This window comes from Patagioenas fasciata, chromosome 1 (assembly GCF_037038585.1).
Source record: "Patagioenas fasciata isolate bPatFas1 chromosome 1, bPatFas1.hap1, whole genome shotgun sequence".
NCBI classification, from domain to species: Eukaryota; Metazoa; Chordata; class Aves; order Columbiformes; family Columbidae; genus Patagioenas; species Patagioenas fasciata.
The window spans coordinates 29,850,552-29,876,569 of NC_092520.1; the positions used below are offsets into that span (position 1 = coordinate 29,850,552).

General features: G+C 38.7%; 1 protein-coding gene across 2 annotated transcripts in view; it reads left to right on the forward strand.

Annotated features, from left to right (window-relative positions):
- The first annotated feature begins 560 nt into the window (after positions 1-560).
- LOC136116319 (serine/threonine-protein kinase Nek5) overlaps positions 561-26,018 on the forward strand; it is a 28,719-nt gene continuing 3,261 nt past the window's right edge. The window contains exons 1-20 of one of the 2 annotated variants that reach the window (XM_065862542.2): positions 561-715; positions 2,245-2,385; positions 4,577-4,673; positions 5,673-5,770; positions 7,607-7,690; positions 7,787-7,857; positions 10,178-10,264; positions 11,112-11,166; positions 12,706-12,906; positions 13,045-13,117; positions 14,700-14,836; positions 18,383-18,582; positions 20,010-20,076; positions 20,384-20,503; positions 21,736-21,819; positions 21,924-22,028; positions 23,175-23,255; positions 24,078-24,146; positions 24,952-25,075; positions 25,267-25,398. In XM_065862542.2, coding sequence (XP_065718614.2) covers positions 2,269-2,385; positions 4,577-4,673; positions 5,673-5,770; positions 7,607-7,690; positions 7,787-7,857; positions 10,178-10,264; positions 11,112-11,166; positions 12,706-12,906; positions 13,045-13,117; positions 14,700-14,836; positions 18,383-18,582; positions 20,010-20,076; positions 20,384-20,503; positions 21,736-21,819; positions 21,924-22,028; positions 23,175-23,255; positions 24,078-24,146; positions 24,952-25,075; positions 25,267-25,398 — 2,002 coding nt within the window. In that variant the 5' untranslated portion in view covers positions 561-715; positions 2,245-2,268. Of the gene's footprint in view, positions 716-2,244; positions 2,386-3,486; positions 3,587-4,576; positions 4,674-5,672; positions 5,771-7,606; positions 7,691-7,786; positions 7,858-10,177; positions 10,265-11,111; positions 11,167-12,705; positions 12,907-13,044; positions 13,118-14,699; positions 14,837-18,382; positions 18,583-20,009; positions 20,077-20,383; positions 20,504-21,735; positions 21,820-21,923; positions 22,029-23,174; positions 23,256-24,077; positions 24,147-24,951; positions 25,076-25,266; positions 25,399-26,018 lie in introns of those variants that run through there. The other variant, XM_071805282.1, reaches the window with a different exon arrangement.

Sequence of the window (26,018 nt, forward strand, 5' to 3'; positions counted from 1 at the left end):
TATGCTGAATATTTGAGGCTTTCATTCATATTAATCCCCTGAAAGCTCTTGAGGCTGAGCTTTTGCCTTAATTACTTCCATGAAAAGGTTTTTATATGCGCCATTGCACATGTGAAAGGAAGCTTATATGTTCATAAATAAGGACAAATTTTCCCGTTTCATTAGGGAGACACTTCCCCTATGGAAAGCATTATGGGCAATGTCGTGTGTGGGTTCCGTGCTGGCTACTGGGTACTAAATATTATCATTTTACACGAGAAGCATGGCAGGGGAGTGCAGAAACACCCTCAGCAGCGTTCTCCTTGAGAAGCTGTTCCAGACTGTGTCCATATAATAATATTGGATAATAACACATATAAAACTTTTAGGAAACTTGTAGATTTGACACAGAGCCATTCAGTACAATCTCTCCCGTGTTGCACAGAGGCTGGTACGCGAGGCTCTGACAGGGATTGAAGAAATCGATGCAGCAGAGATTTTCTTTCGGGCCACCTGCCTCCTAGAACCACCCAAGGCACGACCCGCTGAGGGAAACGAAGCTCCTGCCCCTCCGGGCGGGGCCGAGGGCCGGGCCGCCGCCCCTGGCCTGGCTGCGGGCGCTGCCGCCGCCCCGCCTCAAACGCCACAGCTCCGCCGGGAGGCGCGGAGCCCGGGGCGGGCATCTCCTCCTACTCCTGGTGGCCGTGGGGCTGCGGAGCCGGCTGGGCGCTCGCAGGTACCGCGTCCCCCGGCGGCGGTCCGAGCAGGGCTGGGTCTGACCAAGCTGAACCGGGCCGCAAGGGAGGGAGGCCCCGGCCACGGCTGCCCGGCTGTCTCGCCCCGTCGCCATGGCGACGGCACCACAGCCGCGGCGGGAAGGGCGGCGGAGAGCGATCCCAGCGCGGCGGCACAGCGGTTCCCGCCGGATTCCCCTCCCCGTGCCCCCTCCAAGCCCCCGCCACTTTCCGTGGACCCTGCTGCGAGGCGGTCTGGCCACAGCGCCCTGCCCGAGGGCTGGCCCGGCCGCCTCCATCTCTCCGCCGCCCGCTCCCACTCAGACACCGCGGACGCGAAGCCCTGCGGGGTGAGGCCCGTGTGTCTCACAGGCCGAGGGCAGGCGGGGGGCGAGGCGGCCGGGCCCTGGCGGGCAGCGCGGCCCTGTCCCGGAACCACTCTGTGAGGGGCCCGTCTGGGCATGAGACCGGGCACGCCCCGAGCGGCAGCTTCTCACCAGTGACCGGGAACAGGAGCTGGATTTGACCCCAACACCCGAATTATAAAGGCCCGAGAGTCAGCCTGCTAGCACTGTCAAACCTGACAGTGTTCAAGAAGAGACTCGTCAACGCCCTCAGACATGTGTGAACTGTGGGGTTGTCCTGTGCAGGGACAGGAGTTGGGCTCGATGAGCCTTTGGATCTCTTCCAACTCAGGACATCCTGTGATTCTAACCTTCCTCAGAAACTGCCAGTCATGGAGCCCCTACAGGCTCCCAGGGTTGTCTCTGACAGAGCTTGTTTGTCCCTCCTGACAGGGAACATCTGTTGTCTTAGCAGATCTCTCTTGCCAACACTCAGACCAACTAATAAGAACAGTTTTAAGAGATTCTGCTCATATTTAGCTGTGAAAGGTTACAGTACCCTTTCTGCCAGAGGTTTCCAGATGACTGCAGTGCCCAACTGCACTTGGCTGTGGTTTCCTGAAAAATTAGGCAGCTTTTTCCTGCCAACATGGGATCATATTACTTTTAACTAAATCGATATGAAATAGATTATAATTTTATTTTTTACCTTAGAAGAGCAAGTTTGCAGTGTTGTTAACTTCAGAAAATAATCATAGAATAGAGACATAGAGTCATTTTGGTTGGAAGAGACCATTGAGATCATCGAGTCCAACCATAACATAAATCTAGCACTGAACTATGTCCCTAAGAGCCTCATCTGTACAGCTTTTACGAGTCAGACTTTCCAAAATCATAATCCTACATGGTACTTTCTACTGCCTTCTCATCTTATAACTTCAGGTTGTTTTAGCACTAAGCTTCAAGCTTTTTTTTATGAGACCTTTATAAAACTGCTGCGTATGGAATGTTCAGATCCACAATAATTTGCAGACTTCTAGGAGATGATATTTTGAGGAAACATCATCAGTGGTAATAAAAGTGTGATAAAATGACTAGTGGTCATGTTGTATTTGGTTTCTACTACAAACTTGGATGTTACAGCACTGACTACATCCAATACTAATTTGAGGACCTTTTCATTTTAGACACTGCTTTGAGATGAAGACATCATGGATAAATATGAAATCATTAAAAAAATTGGAGAAGGGTCATTTGGCAAAATATTCTTGGCAAAAGGAAAAGTGGATAATGAGCAGTGTGTTATCAAAGAGATCAATTTAACTAAGGTAAAACAACAAAAGCTGGATAATAGTGGTAGCTATTCACCTGATTGTACTAATTGCACTTACCTAGGGTATGAATTTGGGGTATGTTTTATATCCTTTGTAGATCTGTCTTCATTATATAGAGTTAAACTTTACAAAAGTTTGCTAATTTAGTGATTTTACAAGCACAGATGAAATAGGCATTTTGATATTGTTTCCTTTTTACTGCATTTTTGTTCTTTTCAAAACTTCTCGCTACCTATAATACAAGGTGTGACACTGCCTAGCTCAAGTTTTATAATCAGTGATTCAACTACAATGAAACTATTGCCACTGAAATAACAAATCACAATTTTGTGATGTTTCTCTAAACTTTTTAATTTCATTTTGTTTTCACATCCATATTTTCAGATGTAATTCACAACGGAATCTTTCTAATTCTAATTATGGCAGTTTGATTAGTTTAAGTTTAAATGTCAGTTTTCTGGCTGTCAGTATCTGAGCTGCTTTGTTAGACGTTCTTTAGAGGAGAACAGGAGAAACATGTGAGCTGGCACAGGCAGGACGCAGGATCAACCACAAAACCACAGATGAAACGCAAAGTGTAAACTTGTTTTTGTTATCTGGCAAACCCAGGGGATCCCCGAAGCAGCAGCTGGGCAGAGGCACACAAGTGGGGACACATTCACTGCAGAGCTCGGTCCATGCTAGAGGGTCCCTGAACCTGCTGTTGTCACCTGTATTTCAGAGATTCACGCAGGCACAGTTTTCCACTGTAATTTGGTCTCCTCCACAGCAGGGCAGGAATCTTACGCATTTTTGATGAGGTGCCACTCAGTCAGTCACAGGTTCGTGATATGGAAACACAGAGGTTCTACTTGTCAAGCACACAAGGCTAAATGACAATTGATATGATATATATGTTTTTCTGCACCCCAGCTGCAAGTCGCTTGAGAGTGTTTACAATCCTCCTAGGCAATCCTCCATTATATTCCCACATTTGTATTTTTAGGATGCTGTTGATCATGTGTGGTTTAGAATTCTGTGTTAGAATTAACTGAATTGGGCCATAAAAGCGCTCTCTTTCTTTCTGTTGACTGCAGAGGCATGTTTGGGTGACTAGCTCCACTTTTGGAGGAATGCCACTCCTTTATTGAGTTCCAGAAAGACAGGCAATTAAACTCCCTATGATTTAAATACAGGGTTTCAACAGTCAACTTCAGTGAGTGCATGCATGCTTTTGACAAGTCTTTTGCTGTTCTGGGTCACAGTATTTAATTGGTAATACATTAGAGAGTTATAATAGAAGAATGAGTATATATCAGTTCTTGAAAGAGCTGTATAAGTTCCAGATTCAAACTCAGAAAAACTGATATGCTAATAGTGACAGCTAAATAAAAAAATAGTTTATCTCTGTGTTCCTGACCAATAAAAACCGTGCATTTCTAAACTTAAATTTTGATGTATGCAAAATAGAAAAATGGAAGCCAATAAAATATTATTGTGTTTTCCCACTTGGTCAAAAAACAGGAGCTGGATGCAGAAAATTACTACTTTGAAATCCTAAGATGGTAGTGTCTGTTTCATTCACTTTCCAAATTTTGAATCTTTGAGGATTATTTTTCAGAATTATTTCTTAAGAATTTGGGTAATAAATTGTTTATAAATACAAGAGGACATTTTGATGCATGAGTACTCGGAGACATGTATTTTTAAGAAATAATCTGGATGAAAGTGTAATCACAATGAACCGAATAGAAGTTCTGCATTTTATGAAGTTTGCCTGAAATGTTGCAAGAACTCACAACACCAGTAAAACAGAAGGACTTTTTAAATTTTTTTTCTTTTGAGATCAACCATATTAAGAGTACAGGATCATCTAGACCCTTATTCTCAAGGGAAGTTTAACTTTAGAGTTGACCACTATTCATCAGCTAGTTCAGCAATAGCATTTGTGTAAAAAGTTTAAAAGTGTACATTTACTTGTTTGTAAAATGTCATAATTTGCTTTGAGTTCACTAACGTTCCAATATATTTTCAAGCATACACTACAGATTGATACCTTACATGATGTGTACCTCATATAATATTTCTGCATATCCTTGATACACAGTCATTTTGTATTTGTGGGAAGGATTTGTTAACGATGTAACTAGTTTTCAGAAGACATAACTATGTCATTGCTAGCATATAGTTTCTTAATTCTTTGTAGATGACTGCGAAAGCAAAAGAAACCTCTCAGAAAGAAGTCATTCTTCTGGCCAAGATGAAGCATGCAAATATTGTAACCTTCTATGCTTCTTTGCAAGGTTTGCTTTTAACATTTTTGTTTTATTTGTGATTGTAGGGGTGGGAGGGAGCAAAAACTAGCTTGTTAATATTGCCCAACCTTAAGCCTGTCACCAGCCCCTTCCTTAATGGTGGTGGCAGGTCCTAACTCCTGAAAATGACACGAGATATCAAATTCAGTCATCAGTTGCGCTTTTCATGTGTGTGGATGGGACCTAAGGGATTGTGACATGATCCTGGGGTGTCTGCCTTGCTTAAGTTGAACTTCAGTCTTGATATTCAGTAAGAGTCCAGAGTTTAATGGGACTTTTCTAGGGGTTTCGATAGAAGAAGAGAGCTTATGAATATAGCAAGAAATAGGTCTTGTTGGCCTTTTGTCTTGAGCTATGTTTTGAGGTATCACTCAAGTATGCGGAATTCTTCAGGACTGAATGAAGTAGAAGGAAGTCTCTTCTCCGTAAAAGCTAATTCCCCATATTTATTTTTCCTGCTGACATCTGTCATAAGCAATGCCTTATGTGATGAATGCTACAGTTACAGCTTGTGTTTAAATTGATTTCTGTAATCAGGACTGTAAGTGTTTTAAGGTACACATAGATCTGGTAGTCTTACCAGACAGGTATGAATAGGCTGAGTTTCTGTATTAAGTATCCTGTGCTGGTTATTTCTGCTGTTGGACACTGTCTACTTTTAACTTTTTTCCTAAGCCTAACTGTATACTTAGTTATTATTGAGGAGCAATCCCAAATATGCTTTACCTGTAAGAACATCTGTATTGCAGTGTGGTCTCTTGAGTGTTTTCTTGTGTATTTAATATTTTAGTGAATCTTCATTTAAATATATTTTCACATCTTAGTTTTGCATCAGGTTTCACCATTTTTTCACAGTTACTATTTGAAATGGAGCAGGTAGACAATTAACTAGTCAGTTTTTAATGAAGGACCATACAAAATAAAGAATTTATTGCTATCTTAGTGACTAATAAAGGAATAAAGGAAAAATTATGCCTTCCATTTCAGAAAAGAACAAGCTATATATTGTGATGGAATACTGTGATGGTGGAGATTTAATGAAGCGGATAAACATGCAGCATGGAGTCCTGTTTGATGAGGACCAGGTGAAAGAAGTTATCTTTAGAAGAAAGGACATACTCTGTAAAACACGTGGTTTGAGTTATCCAGTAGAAGCTACTGTTTCTTTTCTGACCTGTTAAAATAATTTGAAGAAACTTTGATGATTTTAATGGGAGTTTAGATTTTGCTCTTTACACTGCTTTAAGATCCTAAGTAAGTCATTAGGAGTATTTTTATGCCATTTTTATCCCCCCTCCCCGCCTTGCTCCTTTCATTATGGATGCACTTTGTATTAGTAGTATACCTATTAAGCTATAAGGACTTTCTTTTAAATGATGTTTTAGAATTAGGGGGGGATATATTATATGTGAGTTATTCATTTGTTTAAGATATTTGCATCATGGCATATCCTGCTTTATACTGAAGGCTACGGTAAATCTCTCATTTGCTTCATTTGGGTCAGGACTTCTCTGATGCCATTTAAATCCTTAAACCAGCACAGAGAAACAAGCCCAAATTCTGCCTGTTTTTAGGGCATGTTCACATATATTTTATTTTGTAAATAAGTGAGTGTTACAGGTACTGCAATTCACAGAAATAGAATTTTCCACTCTTCCTTACTTATTCCTTAATTTTTTTACTAACTCTTGGCTTTCTGAAGGAATGTTTCTCTCATGTGGTGGACTTAGCATACTGAACTCTAATGTTATTTAATCATGCATTGTCTTCCACTTTTGCAGGTACAATGAAAATTTACCTAGAAACTAGATTGATAGTATCCAACCTGTTAGTGGAACTGTACTGTAAAGCATAAAAGTGGAAAAAAGGAAAAGTATTGTGGCTTTTCTTTTTGCTTCAGTAGTAAAAGAGGAACTCAATGTAAAAGTCAGTTGAATGTGGATTACTGGTTAAATAATAATGAATTTTAAGATCCTATGGGGAGTCATACTAGAGGTAGAGACGACATGAGAAGAAATAATAAAGACAAAACCACAGATGATGAAAACACAAAAGAGAGAACCAATGCATACAGAACTCTTGCCCAGTTTTACATAATGTTGTTAAAATATCTTTATTTTTTAAAATGTATGCCTATGAAAGTGTCATTTGTGGCAGCAGTCCTATTCAGGAGATCATCTGCTAATTTGAAGCATTACTAAATAGAAGAATAGGAGATTGTTACTCTAATAAAAGTTTTTCATGACCATCGATTTTCCTAAGTAGAGAAGCATGTAAGTACATTGTACTTCTGTTTCTGAATAAGTCTGCAGCCACTCATTAAATAAAACACATGTATATTTGAAGTTAAATATATGCAGGATCAAGGATAAAGGATAAACCTGTGTGCTTACTTATTAAGCAAGTTCCTTCATAGATCTCTTCCGTCACCACATTTCAGTCCGTCAGCCTTTGTTTCTGTTTTGTTTCTGGACCATGTTCGGTAAGACTATAAATATAATAATTGAGTGATACGACTTTTGCCACTGAGGATTAAGACACTGCTTCCAAATTATCTCTTAGTTGTTATTTGAACTCAGTCATTTCTAAATAAAGGTCTAGTATTCTTATCGTCCTTTGATGTGATTCTTCAGTCCTTTTTCAAGGACTTGACCTATCATGGTCAGTTAAAACTTGATGGGATTAAGGAAAATGAAGCAGGTATCTGTTTCTATTTAGTTTTCTGATAGTACTAAAAAATGAAAGGAAAGTTTATGGCATTAATTTTAAAAATATTATTTCTTACTATTTTTTATTACATACACTCCATGTATTTTGCATTTTGTTGTTGTTTTTCTTTTATATATTTCAGTAAGATGCCCCATTGGACATTAGAGCCACACAAATTTATAAATGTCTGTTCCATTTATCTTTCACTGCAGATTCTGAGTTGGTTTGTGCAGATCTCACTGGGCCTGAAACATATTCATGACAAGAAGATTTTACACAGAGATGTAAAAGCACAGGTAGTAAAACCAGTGTTGGAGAGAGACTGATTTTATCTTGTAAAAATACAGTTTAAAAGCTCTACCATTTTTGCATCCGTGTTTCATTATTTGCAGAACATTTTTCTTAGCAATAATGAAAAGGTAGCAAAGCTCGGGGACTTTGGAATAGCAAGACAGTTGAACAGGTAAGCAGCTTTTTAATTAGTCTGTGACCTACACCAACTGCAACTGTTTCTGACTGTTCAGAATGCAACTTGAATGTGCAAATTGTTTGTGGATTGTGCTTGCTCAAGAGGTCTGGAATACAAAGAATCTGACACTACTTTTTTTTTGTTATCCTCAAGCATGCCATTCTGCATGAAACCACATATATATCTAGCTTAGTCACTGGACTTTTGTTATGTATAGGACATAGGGTGGGGAAACCTCAATCTTTCCCCATCCTCTGTGGAACTAACATAAAGAGAATCTGGAGCCACAGCTTCTGCTATTGCAGCTGTTGATAATCACTTCTGGTGCCTTATAAAGAAGAAAGTGAAGCGCATCAAAAACTGAAGAAAGAGTTATAAAGGGAAGAGTGTGTACAGACTATTTCTTCTCTTTGTATGTCCTCCCGGACTGTGTCTACATTATTATTTTTAAAAAGGTCTAGAACCCACTGTCTGGCCCTGAGAGTAAATGGCATAGCTCGCATCTGTACAGCTAAACTCTGCTTTTCCAAATAGGCTGGTCTTATCTTCCTGACTTTGGGGACAAGGTTAGCCTATCCTGCATAATGGCCAGGCATTGTGTGGAGCTTTTTGGCATGGCTAAAAAATGTCAGGAGGCATGCTAATAACACGACAATACTTGAATTTGATCTCTTTTTGAGCCTCTTGATTATCTTTGACTTTGGCAGGATATTGTGGTAAAGAAGTTCCACATATTAGGTATTGTGTGGAAAGGTAATTTCATCTGTTGATCATTTTGTAGATTGTCCCTCTAGCATCAGTTCTTGTCAGTTGCTTGGTACTCCAGCTGCTGCAACTCAGTTCTTAAAACTTTTCCTGTCCCTAAATTAAATCAGTGTAAATTTGACCACATTACTGTCTGCACAGCAACAGTAAAGTGAACAGATAACTTTAACCGACGTAGTCAATTTGCTCATTCTCTTCAGATGTGCTTAACTGTGTACATGTATTAGGTAGCTTTATGCATTCTTCACGTAGGCATACAGCCCATGTAATTTCTGTCAAGGTGCCATCAGATTGGCTTTGGATTTAGGCCAGTTCGGTGGTGCATCAGAGCTAGGAAGTCCTGCTGAGAGTTGGACTGTATTGGATTAGCATGTTTGGAGTATCTTGATCCAACCTGCTTATCTTCAGGGCTCTGCCACGTCCCTGTTCCAGCTGCAGTCTCTGCCTTGTACCTTTGTGGTGTGTTTCTTTGTGAAGCACAGACCTACTGTCAGTGCCTCAGCTCTCCACATGTAAACTACTACACAGGAAGTGCCTACCTTCAGAAATATTCTGGGGATAATTGCTTTAAGGATTGCTCCTACACAGCAGAATAATACACAGCAGATAGGAAGTAGACTTCAGAATCTGAATGTCCAAGTGCAGACATTTTAAAGAGTATTTAATAGGCCTATACAACAAAATAATTTGAACTTGATAGTACTTCTTCTCATGTAACAAGTGAGTTAAGTTTCTCAGTCTCTGTTTTCCTCCTCTCCTGGGGTGCACAAAAGCATTGTCATTTCCATTCTCCACTTCAGAATGCAAAATAGTGTCTAATACTTTCACTTGCAGTTAGGTGTCTGTGACACCTCAGGCACTCAGTATTCATGTGATCTATAAAGAGTGTAACTTACAACCTTTATTGACATCTACTAATAGCATAGTGTGAGAGGAATCGCACTCTGTGAGCATCTTTTTCTCTCCACTGACTTCCAAGGGACTCCTGGTGACATCCATAGAGTACATAGATAACCTAAAAGCAAGTGAAATGAATCCAACTGGTGCTATTTGGCTACATCTTCACAAATCAGCAGCAAAGAGGGAACTAAAATTCACTCACTCCTGCTTTGGTTTCTGGACAGCATTTCCTCCATCCACTGTTCCTGGCTTGCGTAACTGACTACCATCTCTTGTATTCTTGCTTAAATTATTATGTCAGAGACTTCTGATGTTTTGCCATGTGTTTGACATTTTTGGGGATTCTGTGTTAGTGATAACCATTCCTTGAAAATGTTGCCTACAATGCTGGTGAAAACTGGGGAAGAGAGAATTTGTGTGCTTTCTGTTGATGTGCAAACACTCTCCACTATTAAAATAGTTGGTCATTTTTACATGGAACTGGGAAGTACTTCAGTTTTTCTTGGGGTGTTCCAATAAGATGTTATTCAACTAAGGGCTATTATTCAATTAGGGAACTATTACTCTGCCTGAGTCAGAAATGCCTCTGGTTCAATTGCTTGGAAACTTTTTGAGTGTGTAAGCCTTTTTATTCATTGTGTTTCATTAGCACTATGGAATTTGCCCATACCTGTGTAGGGACCCCCTATTATCTGTCACCTGAGATTTGTGAAAATCGACCATATAACAATAAAACGTAAGTCTCTTGTCTTTCCTTCATATGCTTGTGCATGAGGGCATGTATTTCTTCTTCAAAGTGTAATCTCATTCTCTTCTAACACTCCTTGTTAGTAGTGGCATGAAATGTAAAGTAGATTTTTTTTTTTTCCTTTGCTTTGTATGGTTCTCCATCAAATACTAAGTTTCTCTCTGTTTCGAACATGTAATAACCAGTGCAAATATGGATCTTTTCAGTTCCAAGTTTGTGAATTTTTTGATCTGCTCATTTGTGATATATAAAAATACACTAAAGTGAAAGCTGCTAGATTGATAATTCTAAAACTTAGCAGTAGCCACCTGCAGGAAAGACGAATGGGTCTGAGAATTGTGAAGGCCCACTCAGGTTTAACACAAAATACTAGATGAGGACCACTGAAAAGTCAGGAGCTGAGTGGGCTAGACCCCCTTGTCTGTGTGGGTGATTGGATCAACACAGAGTGTTCTGGAGCCCAGCCTAGCATCCCAGCTCTAAGGTGCTTTTCACAAAAGTTTGCTTCCTTCTTGTCTCCTTAATGATCAAGTCAGCCAGAGACAACTTTGCCCTTTATCCTACTAGGAACATTAAGCAGACATTCTTCATATCTGGTGCCTTTTCCAATGATAATGGTAGTACCTAGTTAGGTGTCATAGAAACATTGGTACCACAACTGAAAAGAAGTGTCAAGTTGTTCTTTTCAGTGCCTCTTAAGAAAAATTAGTAGTTGCACCAGTATTAGTCTGTGATGGAATAATGTCAATGAATTTGAGAGCAGAGAAGAGGTACTGATTGCATGTATGAAATTATAGTATTTTCCCTGAAACTTCTAATTACTTTTTATTCACAGAGATATTTGGTCTCTTGGCTGTGTGCTTTATGAGCTATGTGCACTAAAGCATCCTGTAAGTATTGTATAACAGAATCAGATCAATGTCATATTATTAAAAAAGATGGCGGGCAGCCTGGAAAAACTATAGTAATAATAGTACTCATAAACAGCTTCTAGAATTATGTTCACTTTATTAATTGATATTAAAGAATGACTGCCAGTGTTTAATTTTTTTTTTTGTATTGTCTGTTTTTTTGCATACTAAAATACAATGTATTATGTTGTATTTCTACAACTTTATGTGTATGCATACACACATCAAACATACATTTACTCTTTAATAAGTACTAAGCTTTTTCAAAAGTCAGATGAACAGTGGAAAGAATTAAAGCCACACTCCAAGATTAGGCTTTAAGCATATAATTTTACTCATTTCTATTTGAAACTACTGATCTATGCTTACTAAAAAGTTTGAAACCCACATTTCCCCAGGAAGCAGTTTGAGTTCCCAGAAGCATTTTCCTAAAGGTTTCCTTTTATTTGGAAGCACATTAATGTCAAAAAATAACTGAGAGAGCATCTTCAGGAAGCTCTGTTGTCCTCAGCCTTATCTGAGCCTCAGCTAATCCTCAGCCTGGGAGTACTTTGTGGAGAAGGGAACACAGCAGAGACTAAGTCCAACAATGGGAATAGGATCAGATTCCTGGGCCCAGCAGAAGTTGACATGCTGGGCTTGGCTTCTGAAGAAGCCAGAGCAGCACTGATAGGAGGAGGAATTGCGCTGAGCTGAGAGCAAGAGGAAAATTCCAGATTTCACAATTTTCCTGCTGAGGAAAATTCCAGATTTCACAAAGTGAGAAAACATTGACATTACTTCTTACAATGATTTGCTGTTTTATTCAATATTGATGCCTGTTTTTAAATTTGAAGGCGAGGTCTAGATGCTGATGTAGACAGGAACTACAAGTGAAGTTAATGCAAAATTTGTTTACAACACCTTCAAAATAGTCAAGGAAATACAATGGTGATTTAAGAAGTTGCTTTCAAAATTAGTTTTGCCTGTCTAAGGCCCTAGAAACTATATAAATGCTGACCTATTAAGGGATCTGCTGAACTGAGAGGGCTGAGTTGTCTGAGTGGCGTCAGTCATTAAAAATCAGATTATACCTTAGTTCCTGAGAGAACACAGAACGCAGAGGCTAAGTTGTTTGGAGTGAGGTTGTGAGGGTGAACAGTGTGAAGCACTGTGAAGATAGTATGTATGCAGGCCTCTGGTGAACAGCTTTTGGCAAAATAAATCATGTTTCATTCTGGGAAAAATGCACCTGTATGACAGCAGAGTGTGAGTAAAACTCATCCAGGTACTAAAGCTATTGGACCTTCTGAGTCGTGCAACCAAAACAAGTAGAATGTAATCAGAAAGTATAGTCAGAGTTTGGTTATATTAATTTTCCACAGAACAACTATGGATAGAAAGAAAGGATTTGTGAAGAGATTGCATAGCACAGGGCTTCTGTCAGCAAGCAGCTTTTTTTCCAAGTTGGAATGTCTAGTCCATCATTTCCTACCAGCGACACTTACTGTGCTCTTTTTACTGTTTTTATTGGTTAAGTTTGAAGGCAATAATTTGCACCAACTGGTGCTCAAGATCTGCAGAGGACATTTTCACCCAGTGTCTCCCAGCTATTCATATGACCTGAGGATATTAATTTCTCAGTTATTTAAAATATCTCCAAGAGATCGACCGTCTATCAACTCTGTTCTAAGGAAGCCCTTCTTGCAGAAGCTTGTTCTCAGGTATTTGCCACCTGAGGTAAGTCCCTTGTACTGCTGCTTGCTGAGAGAAAAATATGTATCAAAGTAGTGTTTTAGTAGGTAGTAAATAGAACTGGTTAGTAGATAGGACTGTTTACAGTTCTATCAGATGCCTTTTTTCTTATGAATAACACAGGAAGAACTCTATCACACTGTGATACATAAAAAAAGTCCTTCAGCATCACAGCCTGGACCCAACCCGATACAAGGTAATGATAATAATATTATTTAACATTAGTTCTACACTAACATGTGTTAGTTATGATACACGTGATGGCTCCAGCAGTCTTTATTGCACATACAAGAGTTTTACACGAAATTAAAAGGAGGAGAGAACTGCAACAGCAGAAACATTCACCCCAGACAGGGCATTGCTGTCCTGTTCACGAAAAGACAGCTTTAAGACCAGGTCATTAGTAACAGTAAGCTGGAAAAGCTGGCATAGGAAAGTGCTGAAACATTAACCTTCATTCTTTTGAGAATAGAATTTACAAAATTGAGAGGCTTTGGTCTAGTTGCAGTTTAGGTCAGTCACATGAAAAACATCCTTTCTTCATTTTACCAAACTATGATATGCAAAAATGCAAAGGTCTTGCAAATTGTGCTCCATGGTATTTTACAAAATAGTAAAAATGTATTTTACAAAATATAAATTAGATTAAATTGTGAGAGACAGTGAACTGTATTTGGATCTAGTGCTCATTGACAGATCAGATTATGTGTGCCCATTCTTAGAAAATATGAATGAGACTAAATGGTGTATCTTTATGAACTCCTGAACATCTGACATGTTTCTGTCAGCATAAACTTTTCCTCATTCTGTGTTCTTCAGTATATCATAATTATTTCTCACATTTATCTTTGGAGTATTTAAGCAGTTCAAAGAGACTTGTGAAAATAAACCTATGTAGCTACTTAACTGGACTATGGATGTTTCTACCCTCCCACTCTGCTCCCCTGCAAAAAAAAAAAAAAAAAAGTTCTTCCATAATGTGGGAACCCATGTGATTTTGGAAGTGACTTTAAATTAGATATATCTGCCTTGAGGTCTTACACAATTAGGACAAAGGCACCAGAACACCGGATTCACTTAGGCATTTTTAAAAGTATCTGTGGTCATTTACTCATAAGTTTCATGTATTTTATCTCCCAGATGTGATACTCTCACAGTCATTGGTCAGAAATATTTCAAACTTGCTTAGGCTTAATTCTAGCACAGATGCTACTTTTCATTATTGTAGCTAAGGTGTTAGCAAAATTCTGACTGGCCAAACAAGAAGGGTGTGTACTTCTGTTTTCTTATACATGGGGAACAGATAAGGTAAATTTTTCACTTTTGAGACCTTCTTTCCAAATTTCACAAGTACTTGAAGATTGTCTAAAAATTTGTAGAATACCAAGGGCCAAGTTTAGAAAGGGAAGGCCTAAGCAGGAATCAGAGCTCCTATTTTCTGTTCTTGGTAATAGCATCAGATCAGTGTTCTAGCTTATAGAGGTCTCCTTCTTATTTGATGTGCTTCTTTTCAAAAGTAATCAATGAAGATCCACTTTACATGAGTGTGACAAATCATAGTGCTTTCAAAAGCATCTCCTTCTAAGAATGAAAGGCAGAATGCCTAGGAAGTGTGTGGTCTGATGATGATGATGATGGTGATGATGAAAGGATGTAAGTAGTGTTAGACCAGCCTGTCAGCATTAGGTGTATGCACCCTACCATGGTTTGCAACTATATAGTCATTAATCACGTAGAGAGCAGAGAAGGTAACCTTTTAACTTTTTGTTGTTAAAAAGTGCATAAACTTCAAAAAAGGAGAGTCCAAGACCAAGCTTTTCCAGAATCTGAAGTGGTGATGCCTGTGAAGAAACAGGAATTATTTCGAAGAAATGAATGGAAACCTCCTTCAAGAGGGCAACAGCCTATTTTTCAGGTACTATGTATCCATATTCTTGTAATATTTAATCACCTTCGGAAGGCAAATTCCTGCTCCTAGAAAAGACCCTCTAAAAGTCCTCATTAAGATGTATAAAATTCAGCTTAATGCCTACACTAAGTCAGTAGACACAGTTAAACACTCCTGAAACCTCAGAAGAGCTGTTTTAGAAAGCCTTAGTGGGAAACACCAAATTTAGGCTGCTTCAGTATGGTCCTTTGTAACAAAAGGAGTCAGGCATGCTTTGCATTTACATTTGCACAAAGGCAAATAAACTCTGTGTTTGCATTTTTGCTATTGGAGCAAATACATTCATGCTCTTACCTCAAATCTTCTGAGTCCATTCGTGGCAAAACGACTGACACCCACTGCACTTACCTCAGGTACTATTAAAACAAACAGCAGTAATTGCACAGTGCAGTTACAGTGGATTAACCGATGGTGGGAAATTGTGGAGTTCCCAGGACTGCAGCCCTCAAGGAATCACTTACACTGCCTATGGATAATACTAGCCCTGTGCAAAATATAGGAATTAGTTTTTCTCATAATTACATTTATGCATATCCAGTGCAAATCCAGAGATGGATTAAGTCAGGAAGGTTAAGTTTCCTTTCACTGTGCACTGCTGTGATCAAAGGCAAAATTTTGTCCACAGTGTTTTGATCTATGAGACATGCTCTCATACTAACACTGGGAAAGTTCCCACATTCTTTCAGCATCCAAATGAAGCAACCAGTTCACAGAGTGGCAGGGATACTTGCATAGTGTCATACTTTACATTGCTTCAGGATGCACAGAATCACAGAATGGCTGAGGTTGGAAGGGACCTCTGGAGGTTATCTGGTCCAATTCCCCTGTTGAAGCAGGGCCACCTAGAGCTGTTTGCCCAGGACCATCACCAGTTGGCTTTTGAATATCTCCAAAAAGGGAGGCTTCACAGCCTTCCTGGGCAACCTGCTACAGTGTTCAGTCGTGCACACAGTAAAAAAAAGTGTTTCCTGATGTTCAGAGGGAGCCTCCAATTCAGTTTGTGCCCATTGCCTCTGGTCTTGTCACTGGGCACCACTGGAAAGAGTCTGGCTCAGTCCTCTGCACTTTCCTTTTAGGTATGTATATACATTACTAAGATCCCTCCAAGCCTTCTCTGGGCTGAACAGTCCCAGCTCTCACAGCCTTTCCTCATAGGAGAGATGCTTCAGTCCCTTCATCATCTTAATGGCCCTTTGTTGGGCACTCTCCACTATGTTCATGTTTCTTTTGTACTGAGGAGCTCAGAACTGCACCCAGGACTCCAGATGAGGCCACCAGTGCTGAGCAGAGGGGAAGAATCACCTCCTTTGACCTGCTGACAATCCTTTGTCTAATGCAGCCCAGGATACCATTCACCTTCTTTGCCACAAGAGCGTGGTGTTTTCTTACGTTCAGCTTGTTGTCCACCAGGACTCCTAGGTCATTTTCTGCAAAGCTGCTTTTCAGTCAGTTGACGCCCAGCATGTACTGGTGCAAGTGATTATTCCTTCCCAGATGCAGGACTTTGCATTTCCGCATGTTGAACTTCATGATGTCCATCAGCCCATTTCTCCAGCCTGTTGTGGTCCCTCTGGATGGCAGCACAACCCTCTGGTCTATCAGCTACTCCTTCTGGTTTGGTGTCATCAGCAGACTTACAGAGGGTACATTCTACCCCATCATCCGGATTATTAATGATGTTAAACAGTACTGGACCCACTACTGACTCCTGGGCTGCACAGCTTGTCACTGGCCTCCAACTAGACTTTGTACTATGATCACCACCCTCTGCGTCCAGCCATTCAACCAGTTTTCAGTCCACTGTCTGCTGATTCAGCCCAGATTTCATCAGCTTCTCTGTGAGGATCTTAGGGAAGACAGTGTCAAAAGCCTCACTGAAGTCAAGATAATCTTGACAATATGCTCTGCTCTCCCTTTGTCTACCAAGCCAGTCAGTTCATTGTAGAAGGTTACCAGCTTGGTTGAACATTATTTCCCCTTGGTGAATCCGTGCTGATTACTCCTGATCACCTTCTTGTCTTTTATGTGCTTGGAAGTAGTTTCCAGGATTAGTCGTTCCATCACCTTGCTAGGCATTAAGGGGAGGCTGACCAGCCTGTAGTCCCCTGGATCCTCTTTCCTGCCCTTTTTGAAGGTACAAGTGACATATGCTCTCCTTCAGTCCTCAGGCAGTTCTCCAATCACCATGATCAATCAAAGATAATAGAGAGTGGCTTCACAATGACATCTGCCAGCTCCCTCAGCACTCATGGGTGCATCTCATCAGGGCCCATGGACTTAGGTTTGTCCAGTCTGCTTATGTATTCTCTAACCTGATTCATTTCCACCAAGGATGCATCTTCCTTGCTCCAGACTTTCCCCCTGAGTCAGGGGGGCTATTCCCAAAGGCTGGCCTTGGTAGTAAAGGCTGAGGTAGAGAAGGAATTCATAACCTCAGCCTTTTCCATGGCCTGTGTCACCAGAGTGCCTGCTTCATTGGTCACAGTTCTCAATCCTCTTACATTTATTTAGATGGCCTGGTTTGTTCTCTCTATTGCTTGGGATTGCCATACCTCTGGATACCATACTGTAAAAGGTATTTCAGTAAGGGACAAGACAAATACTTTTTGAAGTTACCTTTTCCTTGGGAACATTGTCCCACTGGAAAATTCTTACACAGATATGGATTTATACTCTACTGTGATCTGGACTATACAGTACGTAGATAAACCTATTTTCAGTGTTTCTAAGAGGGAAAACAGAGATGTTAATGTATTTACCAGCCAGGGAAGGGATACTTAGATGCTTTTTCATTGATGTAAGAAAATAAGCAAAATTCACCATTTTTCTTAACAACATATAGTGGTTTTAGTCTCCCACCATGGAAAAGTTTGTGAATGTCCTACCACACTTCTTTTATATCATGCAGTGGCAGTTAAGGTGATCGCCTTCTCTCCATTGTTCTTATGAGAAATGGAAAAGACAGTCTTGTCACAAAGTAAAAATACAGGGATGTTTCATCACGATGAGGACTTTGAGAAATGAAAGGCAAGCTCCCACAGGCACAGAATCAGAGATGATGACATGAAGTAGCACAGTGCTCCCCTGAAAGCAGCAGTCAATGTGTATACTGCCCAGAACTGCATCCCAGATTCCCCTTGCTCTCACATGTCAAAATAAGATTCTTATGGAATTAATTCAGTGCTTCAGGCTTCAGAAAATGGAGTGACTTCAGGGCAACGACACGACAGGTTACAAAGCCCCATGGTGATTGACTCGCACAATGTGGGCTGCTGCTTCCTGACAGGAGCTGATGGAACCGGGGAAAAGGAAACGACAATGGTAAGATTACCCTGAGAAGTCAGAAAGTTTCTGCATTATATGTGAAAGAATTTGGAAAACTTACACTAACTGTACTTTAGACAGCCTATATTACCGTGCAACTCAAGCTGGGGATAAGGACAGCAAGTTAATTCGAAATTGTACTGATACAAATGAGAACAGGTAAATTAACATCCTTTTTTATATTTTCAGCCACAGAACTCCAGATTTAAGATTGCAGAAAGACCAGAGAGTACTAGTGTACGTGGCCGTTATAGTCATTACTATGATCAGCTTGACAACTTGCAGAGGAAAGTTAACGTACATTATGACCTCTCTCATATCAGCCAAAGGGTTGAGGAATACTACAGACTAAAAGGACAAGTTGCACCTCCACCCCCACCACCTGACTGGTAAACTTTTCTCACTTTATTTATTGGTAGTGAACTGTCCTGCATGTTTTGAGTTATCAGCCTTCCTGATTAGGTAACACTGGCTATGGCTTATTCAGTTTAATTCCTTCTCGGCTTGGTCTCTGACAATTTTTGTGCATAAGTTTTTTGCAAACATGATTACTCCTGTTCCTGTCTATCCAGAAGTTCCTTCTGAATGTTTCGTCCTGATGTTTGACATTTTGTTGTCAAAATGTGTCAGCATTTTATTGGGTGAGAAGTAAAACACATGCTTTTTTGTAGTCTTTCTAATTATATCGAGGATAAATACTGTCTTTTCTTCCCACCAGAATCAGAATGATATAAAGCCCATAAGCAGTTCTCCACTTGAGGAAACAGAGTGGGAGAAAGGCCATAAAAATGTGTTTTATTTTATTTTATTTTATTTTATTTTATTTTATTTTATTTTATTTTATTTTATTTTATTTTATTTTATTTTATTTTATTTTATTTTATTTTATTTTTTTATTTTATTTTATTATTTTATTTTATTTTATTTTTCCCTGCAGGGCTTATGTTTTGTTTTCAGATATAAATACCCTTTCTCCAGCAGTTTCTTTACTTCAAAGCCTTTCTCTTACAAAGTAGAGGTACCACCTTTTTATTACTTGATTGCCTGTCCATTCCATGATCAGCCATTTTAGGTGTGGATGAGCTTTGAAAACCTTGAGAAAGGAAGATAAAGAATTTTTAATACTGCCTCCTTTTGGATCCTTCCATCAAGGTTGACTGAATCATTAATTTTCATCCAATGATGACAATGTTAAGAATATTTCAGTTAAGGATCATCAGGTTTAGAACATCTTTTCTGAGCTGAGTTTGGCTCCCTGGGGCACAAGTGGGTTCTGAAGTTAGTGAATGAAATGAGTAGAAATCAGGGAGCTTAGAAATGACTGTGGGTTATTTTATATCAAAAAAAGAGAGAAATGTTTAGAAACCAGAACAAATACAAATTTAGGCTGATAGAATTAGGCACAGATGAGAAAAGAAATAGAAAAATTGTTGTATATACAACCTCTGTTCTTACAATTTTGACTCATTTTGAGGATCAGGAAAGACAACTTTCTTTTCAATGACACTTTCACATCCCATTTATCGAATGAAAGGTGGAGAAGGAATTTGCTGCACCCTTCAGAAGACCAGTGCAACTGAAGTAATAGGAAGGGCAATGCCTTGGATATGGATATGTTTTCTTTTTGTTATTTTACTGTTGTTCCATATTTATAAATATTTACTTATAAATATTTTATCCATATTTATATATTCAGGTAGAACAAAGAGAACTCTGTTTGTCATATGTGATAGAGCCTGTAGAGAATTATTTGTGCAAATAGTAGCAGAGTCTGTGAAATAAAATGTAGCATATGAACATCACTTTCTTCTCTCAGGGCTGCAGAATATCTTCAAAGGCGTTTTGAAGCCAAACAATACAAGATTAAAGTGGAAAAACAGCTGGTAAGTAAACATTAAATCATAGAATAAAATCTGTAAAGAAAAGAAAAAGAAAATTCAAAAGATGATCGGATGTCTTTGTAACAACAAACTGTGACTCTGACAGGTAAACATTTCTGCTCCAGCAAATTTGTTGATCTGATACAAAACTATAGCAATGTAAAATTTTGCTATACCTTTTTCCTCCAAAATTATGAACTTATCTTACTGCACTCTTCAGTGGAACAGGGCGAGTGAATTGAGTGAGCACTGAAGGAAAGGATTCTAAATGAAAATTCCTTTGCTCTGGGTTTTATTTGGACATCCGTAGGGGCTGCGACCATCCTCTGCCGATCCATATCCTGACCAAATGCAGCCGCAGAAAATGAAGGAAGAGCATCTCAAAAATACTCAGCAGGACATGTCTAGAAAGAATGAAATGAAAGAACAGGTAAATGAAATTTCTTCCTTAGCCACATAAAAGTTGTCTCCTTATACTCCATGACAATAGTGTTCTTTATATAAGAATTGATTCTTTTCTATCTGACCACTAGGAAAATATAAGCTGTTTTCATATGGTTCCGTCTTTGATAAACTGGTGAGGACTTGCACAAAAGCTGTTGTCCATAATCATTTCATAAAGCGTGGCCTTGATTTTTATTTTGCTTCTACTGAGATTAGGGGAGTTACATCACTGAACAAACTGATGTTAGAGGACAATAGATCCTCACATTTACAAATCAGAATAGTCATACAGGCATTATTTGTGTATGTATGTTCATTGTTCATAAGTCGTACTGCAACATTTAGACTGTGATATAATAGTATGTGATGCATACTATTAATACTTCCCTGGGGTGGTATAACTTTTGGAGATTATTTTATACAGAAACAATATACTTTTCTGGTTTTGCTTTTGGGCAAGAGAGAAAACAAACTGATACTTCTTTTTTCATGAACACATATAAATACATTTTATTATATCTTTGATTTATAGAAAAATGTCAGAATAAATATTAATATATTGACTATTACATAATGGTCAGACTTCGGGATAAGAACATGCTCGCCATATACACATTCTTCAGAGACTCTTGCTGTTTAGTTCCACAAAGCCTGTATGCCAGAAAATTAAACTTTACAGATTTGTCCATTTATAACATGGGCAAACTGGGATAGATCCTCATATAAGCAGTAACAGAGATCTCCTTAACACAAAAAATGTCTTTTGGCCCAATTTGCATAGGAAAGTTGAAGCTTCTCCAAGAAAAGATTACCAGATTTTGTTTCGTTTTGGGGAGCAGGTTGCAATACAATAAATAATACAGAATTTTTTATCCTCCTAATTTCCAGTCCTCTGTTTTTGAATTGCAACCTTAGAATCATTACTCATACAGTCCTTCAATTATTGTTGGAATTAGCTGGTTTAGATATAATTCTACAGAAAATGGAGCATGAAACAGTCTGGAAAACTTCAAAAACATTGAAATCTGGAAGAGTTAGGACTCAAAAATGTCCTCTAATAGGAGGTAACAATTCATTTTTAAAATTGGGAGTAAAGGACACTGATCTCTTTTTCTCATATATACACAGCTTGATATCCATAGAATATTTTGTTTAGCTAGTGTTACTTCTGTGTGCATTTCTAAGGTATATGTATTCTACCTTACTGTGCTTTAATAGGAGTACCTGAAACAACTGCAGAAAATTCGAGAAGAATACCACAGTGATATAAAAGAATTGAGATTTAGAGCAGGAGTACTCCAGGTAACAAACCTCAAACATACACACAGTCATATTTCCCTTTTCTTTATTAAGTTGATATCCTTAATTAGAAACTGAAACGAACATTTTATAAAAATGTTCCCTAGGAGAACCAAAAAATACAAGACAAAACCTATCTTGTGAAGCAAGGGAAAGCTGAGGACCAGTCTGAAACCAAGGATACAGCTGGAACAAGAGAAGAATCACTTCAGGTATCAGTACCATCTCCTGGTCTAAACAGAACTTTTAGTGCAAGTCCTGCATAATCTTTGATTCACTCTCTGTGACAGATGTGAAAAACAGTAAAGCTTAAATCACACTTGATGTTTGCACCGCATGTGAAAATCTCCCTGGGTTCTTTTCATGAATAGCCTGGAAAGTTTCTTTGGCTGAGTCCTGGCTTGTTCTGGTAACTCTTCATCTCTAAATATTAGGATGTACTTTTACTTAATTTCTTTTTGTGGTATATTTCTTTTCCTTGCTTTCTGAGTGAAGTAAATAAAAAGCCACTTACAGTGCAAATCTTTATGAGAAATCTGTACAAAAGATACAGCAATTCATGAAAAGTCAGAGTAACACTGTGTGGGATGTGAGAATCCAGGGTTGTGTGGACTCCTTACTTAAACAAAAATTTAGGAGAAGCAGGAGGAAGAGGCAGAGCCAAAGCTTTCCAGCTATAGGACTCCTTCACTTCTTTCTCATCAAATACTACTGAAGCAATGACAGAATTGTTCCACTTTTACTTTACAGTATTTTCTTTGTGACCACCAGATAAGTTTTCCAGACAACATGGAGTTCTACAGCAACAAGTCCAGTTTTCATCAAGTGAAATGAATGAAAGCCTCAGTTTATGAAAATGAATCTCAGTGTGCAGATTCCCAGTCTATTCTAAAGGGAAAACAGCCCTGATTTAGCTCCTAGGATTCTTCAGGCAGGATTTGCCTCATGTGACGTAGGACTTTTCTGCCTTGTCCTGTAGCAATAGGCAGCTTTCCACATAAACCAGTGACAGACGTTGCTACCCTATTGCAACTGGAATGTGGGCCAAACTGGCCAATATTAGTAGATTCTCTATGGTGATTTTCATGGATCCTGGATCTGGCTTTTACTAAAATGAATTCACACATCACTTGATGGAATAAAGTAGGTTATAGGCAATTAGGGCCATGACAGGACAGGAATTATATTCCCAGTGACTTAATGAGAAATGCACAGTAACAAAACCACCAGCTTTTGCATCTGCTTGCATACAATTATTTGCTGTGCTTTTATCTGACATGTTCTAACGTAGGACATAGGAATATAAAGAGGGGTAAGGTTTGTTTTTTTAATTATTATTTTATTTTTCCTCCTTCTAGGACATGGAAGAAAACCTTAAACAAGTGAGACTTCAGGATAGGCAAGACCAAAAAATCATAAAGAAGAAATATAACACAAAGGTATCCATAATTTTTTTTTCCATCTTATATCTGTGCATTTCAAATGATTGTGTTATCAAACTAGCTCTGGAAATCAAGTTATCTGAGAGTCAGTTAAGAGCGCTGGTCTACTGTTAAAAGTTGAAAGAAAGTGGAATCATTAAGAAATGTGTAGCAGAGCTTTTCTGATCATTTGAGGGAGACTCACTTCAGATATTTTCAGATACTCATCAATCCCTACCTACTCATCTTCATATCAAACTGCATTAGTAGTGTATAGAAACTCATGTTGAAGTTTTAAGTGAAGTCAAGTCAGGCTGTTAATTTCTTAACATCCTGTTGTAAAAACAGTCTTCTCTATAGTGCTTTTTAAACTGTAGAAGGGGATGGGAATTGAATGGGAATGCATATAAGATATCAGGAAAGTTTCTGACCATAAAATCTTTGTGAAGTGGCCTAAAGGTCTTTTGTGAAATACTGCATGGAAGCAGTACCGTATTCAGATTTTAATATTGGTTGACAATGAGCTGTAAGAACCAACTCTGTATATTGCAAGGATTGAATTATTATCAAAGACATTTTTCCTTAAAATCAACAATATTCCAGCTCTGTGAACTGGATGCAATTATTTAAAAATATGTATAAACTATATTCAGAGCAATCTATTTTTGTCCAATTTGTTCAAATTTGATCTTGTTAAACTGAAGAAAAATATTGTTAAATAAAATTTTATTTCCATAGAAGAATAATTTTGAAGTTTATAGTTCCATATAAACTGTGTACATTTAATTACTCGGGTTTATTTCATAAAATACATTAATGAAATGTGTGAATTTTCTTTAGGGAGGAATAAAGTTTGAAATTGATTTAGATGTATGTGTTCCTGAGGAAGACAGCATTCAAGAAGCAGAGGTATGCTGTAGTTATATTCAAAGTGTTTACATTAGTTATCTGAAACCATGACAGTAGCTCCATGATCTAAAGTTTAATTGTTTCCATTACCATCATCCTCTAGTTTTTTATAGTGAAGCTTCCTATTGAGGATTTGTTGACGTATTGCATATATCTGACCTTCTTCAAGAGCATAATTGCTTAGAAGAAAATTGGATGATATCTGGGTTAATCTTTCACATGTTAAAATATGGAGTGCACATATTTTGTAAACTGGGATGAGGGGAATAATTAGTCTCAAAACCGACTTAGTCTGCAAATGCCAAATTTATTTGTAAATGATTTTAGTACATTTCTGTTTCTTTTCTCTATTATTGTATCACACAGCAATAATAATATTGTGATAAACCAGCTGTTATGTAGAAAAAGTGGAAGTGATGCTACTGCTCACATGTGATTGCGTTTATTAAAATGACATTTCTGGCTGATTGACATGTAATAGCTACCTACTGAAATTTTTATTAGTATATTAGAATGTTTAAAATATTTGTAACAGTAACATTGAAAATATTTCTTTCTAGTATATATATTCTTAATTTATAAAGCACGATTTTCTTATTGTGTTGTTTCACATCTCTGCAGAGCCCCATGCAGCTCTCTGATACACAAATCACAATGTGACTTCTGAATTCTGCTGCTTCACTTTTTGTTACACAATTTGCCTGTGCATGCCTGAGAATGGCCGGCAAACACCATAAAATGAGAAGTGATGAGTTATTTTCCCATACCTGTTTTCTCTTTCCAGAGTAACCTATTGTTTTTTCAGGTGCTAGATAAACTCGATGAGACTTTGACTTTAGTGGATGGTGAGAATCTTAAGGAGAAATTGGTGGAAGTTTATGAAGATCATATGGACAGAGCTTTGGAAGAAATGTCTGGATACCAAACAGGTATTTCTTGGGGAAATGCAATGCAGAGTGTTAATCCTGAAAATTATGTAGGAGTTAGGTAAATTCAGTAATTCCAGGCTATAGCAAGTTTATCTGATAAGCTCTTGCTTTATATCACATAATATTGTAATCACACCAAAATCTACTCAAAAAATGAAATAACTTTGCCTCCTCATTTTTTTTCCCTGTAGAGTCCAATGACACAGATGATATGAAAGAAAACAGAAAACATTGGCAAGCTGAAGCCCCTCAGACACTGCTGAATTTTTTAGCTGATGCTGATGTCACATCTGTATGTCCTACTGTGGCTGAAAATGAACTTGGTAAGAAAGTTTTGTGTTTCAGTGAAAGTAGGGAGCTGCTAAAATTCAGCCAACCTACTCACAGACCTTTGCCAAAACAATTCCATACCAGAGCGTTCAAATGATCTGGCAGGCTTTTAATTGCAGGACTTCATAATAACTGAGGTTATTGTGTATGTTAAACGAGAATGCAGTCATCATTTTCCCCTCTGTCTAATATTGCAATGATGTTGTGCTGCTCATACATATTAAGAGGGCTGCATTTTATGAATCACTCTGTGGCCAGGGTAACAAGGGCTAAAAGTGCCAGTCTATGCAGCAAATCAACACCGCTTTCTTGGGCCTTGAGTTGATGAAACACAAGAACCAAGGCAGTCAGTTGCCAGTGCCTCCCCAGAGTGCGGTGGAGTTCTGGTTTCATGCTCCACAGACTTGTGTTGCTGCACAGTCCCAAGTGCGTCCTTGCACAGGTGTGGCTGTGGTGATGCTCCCTTTCAGAATAAGGTAATTGCCGTGTTTCTTGCAGTACCAGTGCATATATTCCCAGGCAGATGGGTATCTCCAGTGACTGGTTGCTGCAAACAAGAGGCTCTTCCAGCATTTCAGCATGCTCCAAACACCCTGCATACACAGAAGCAACC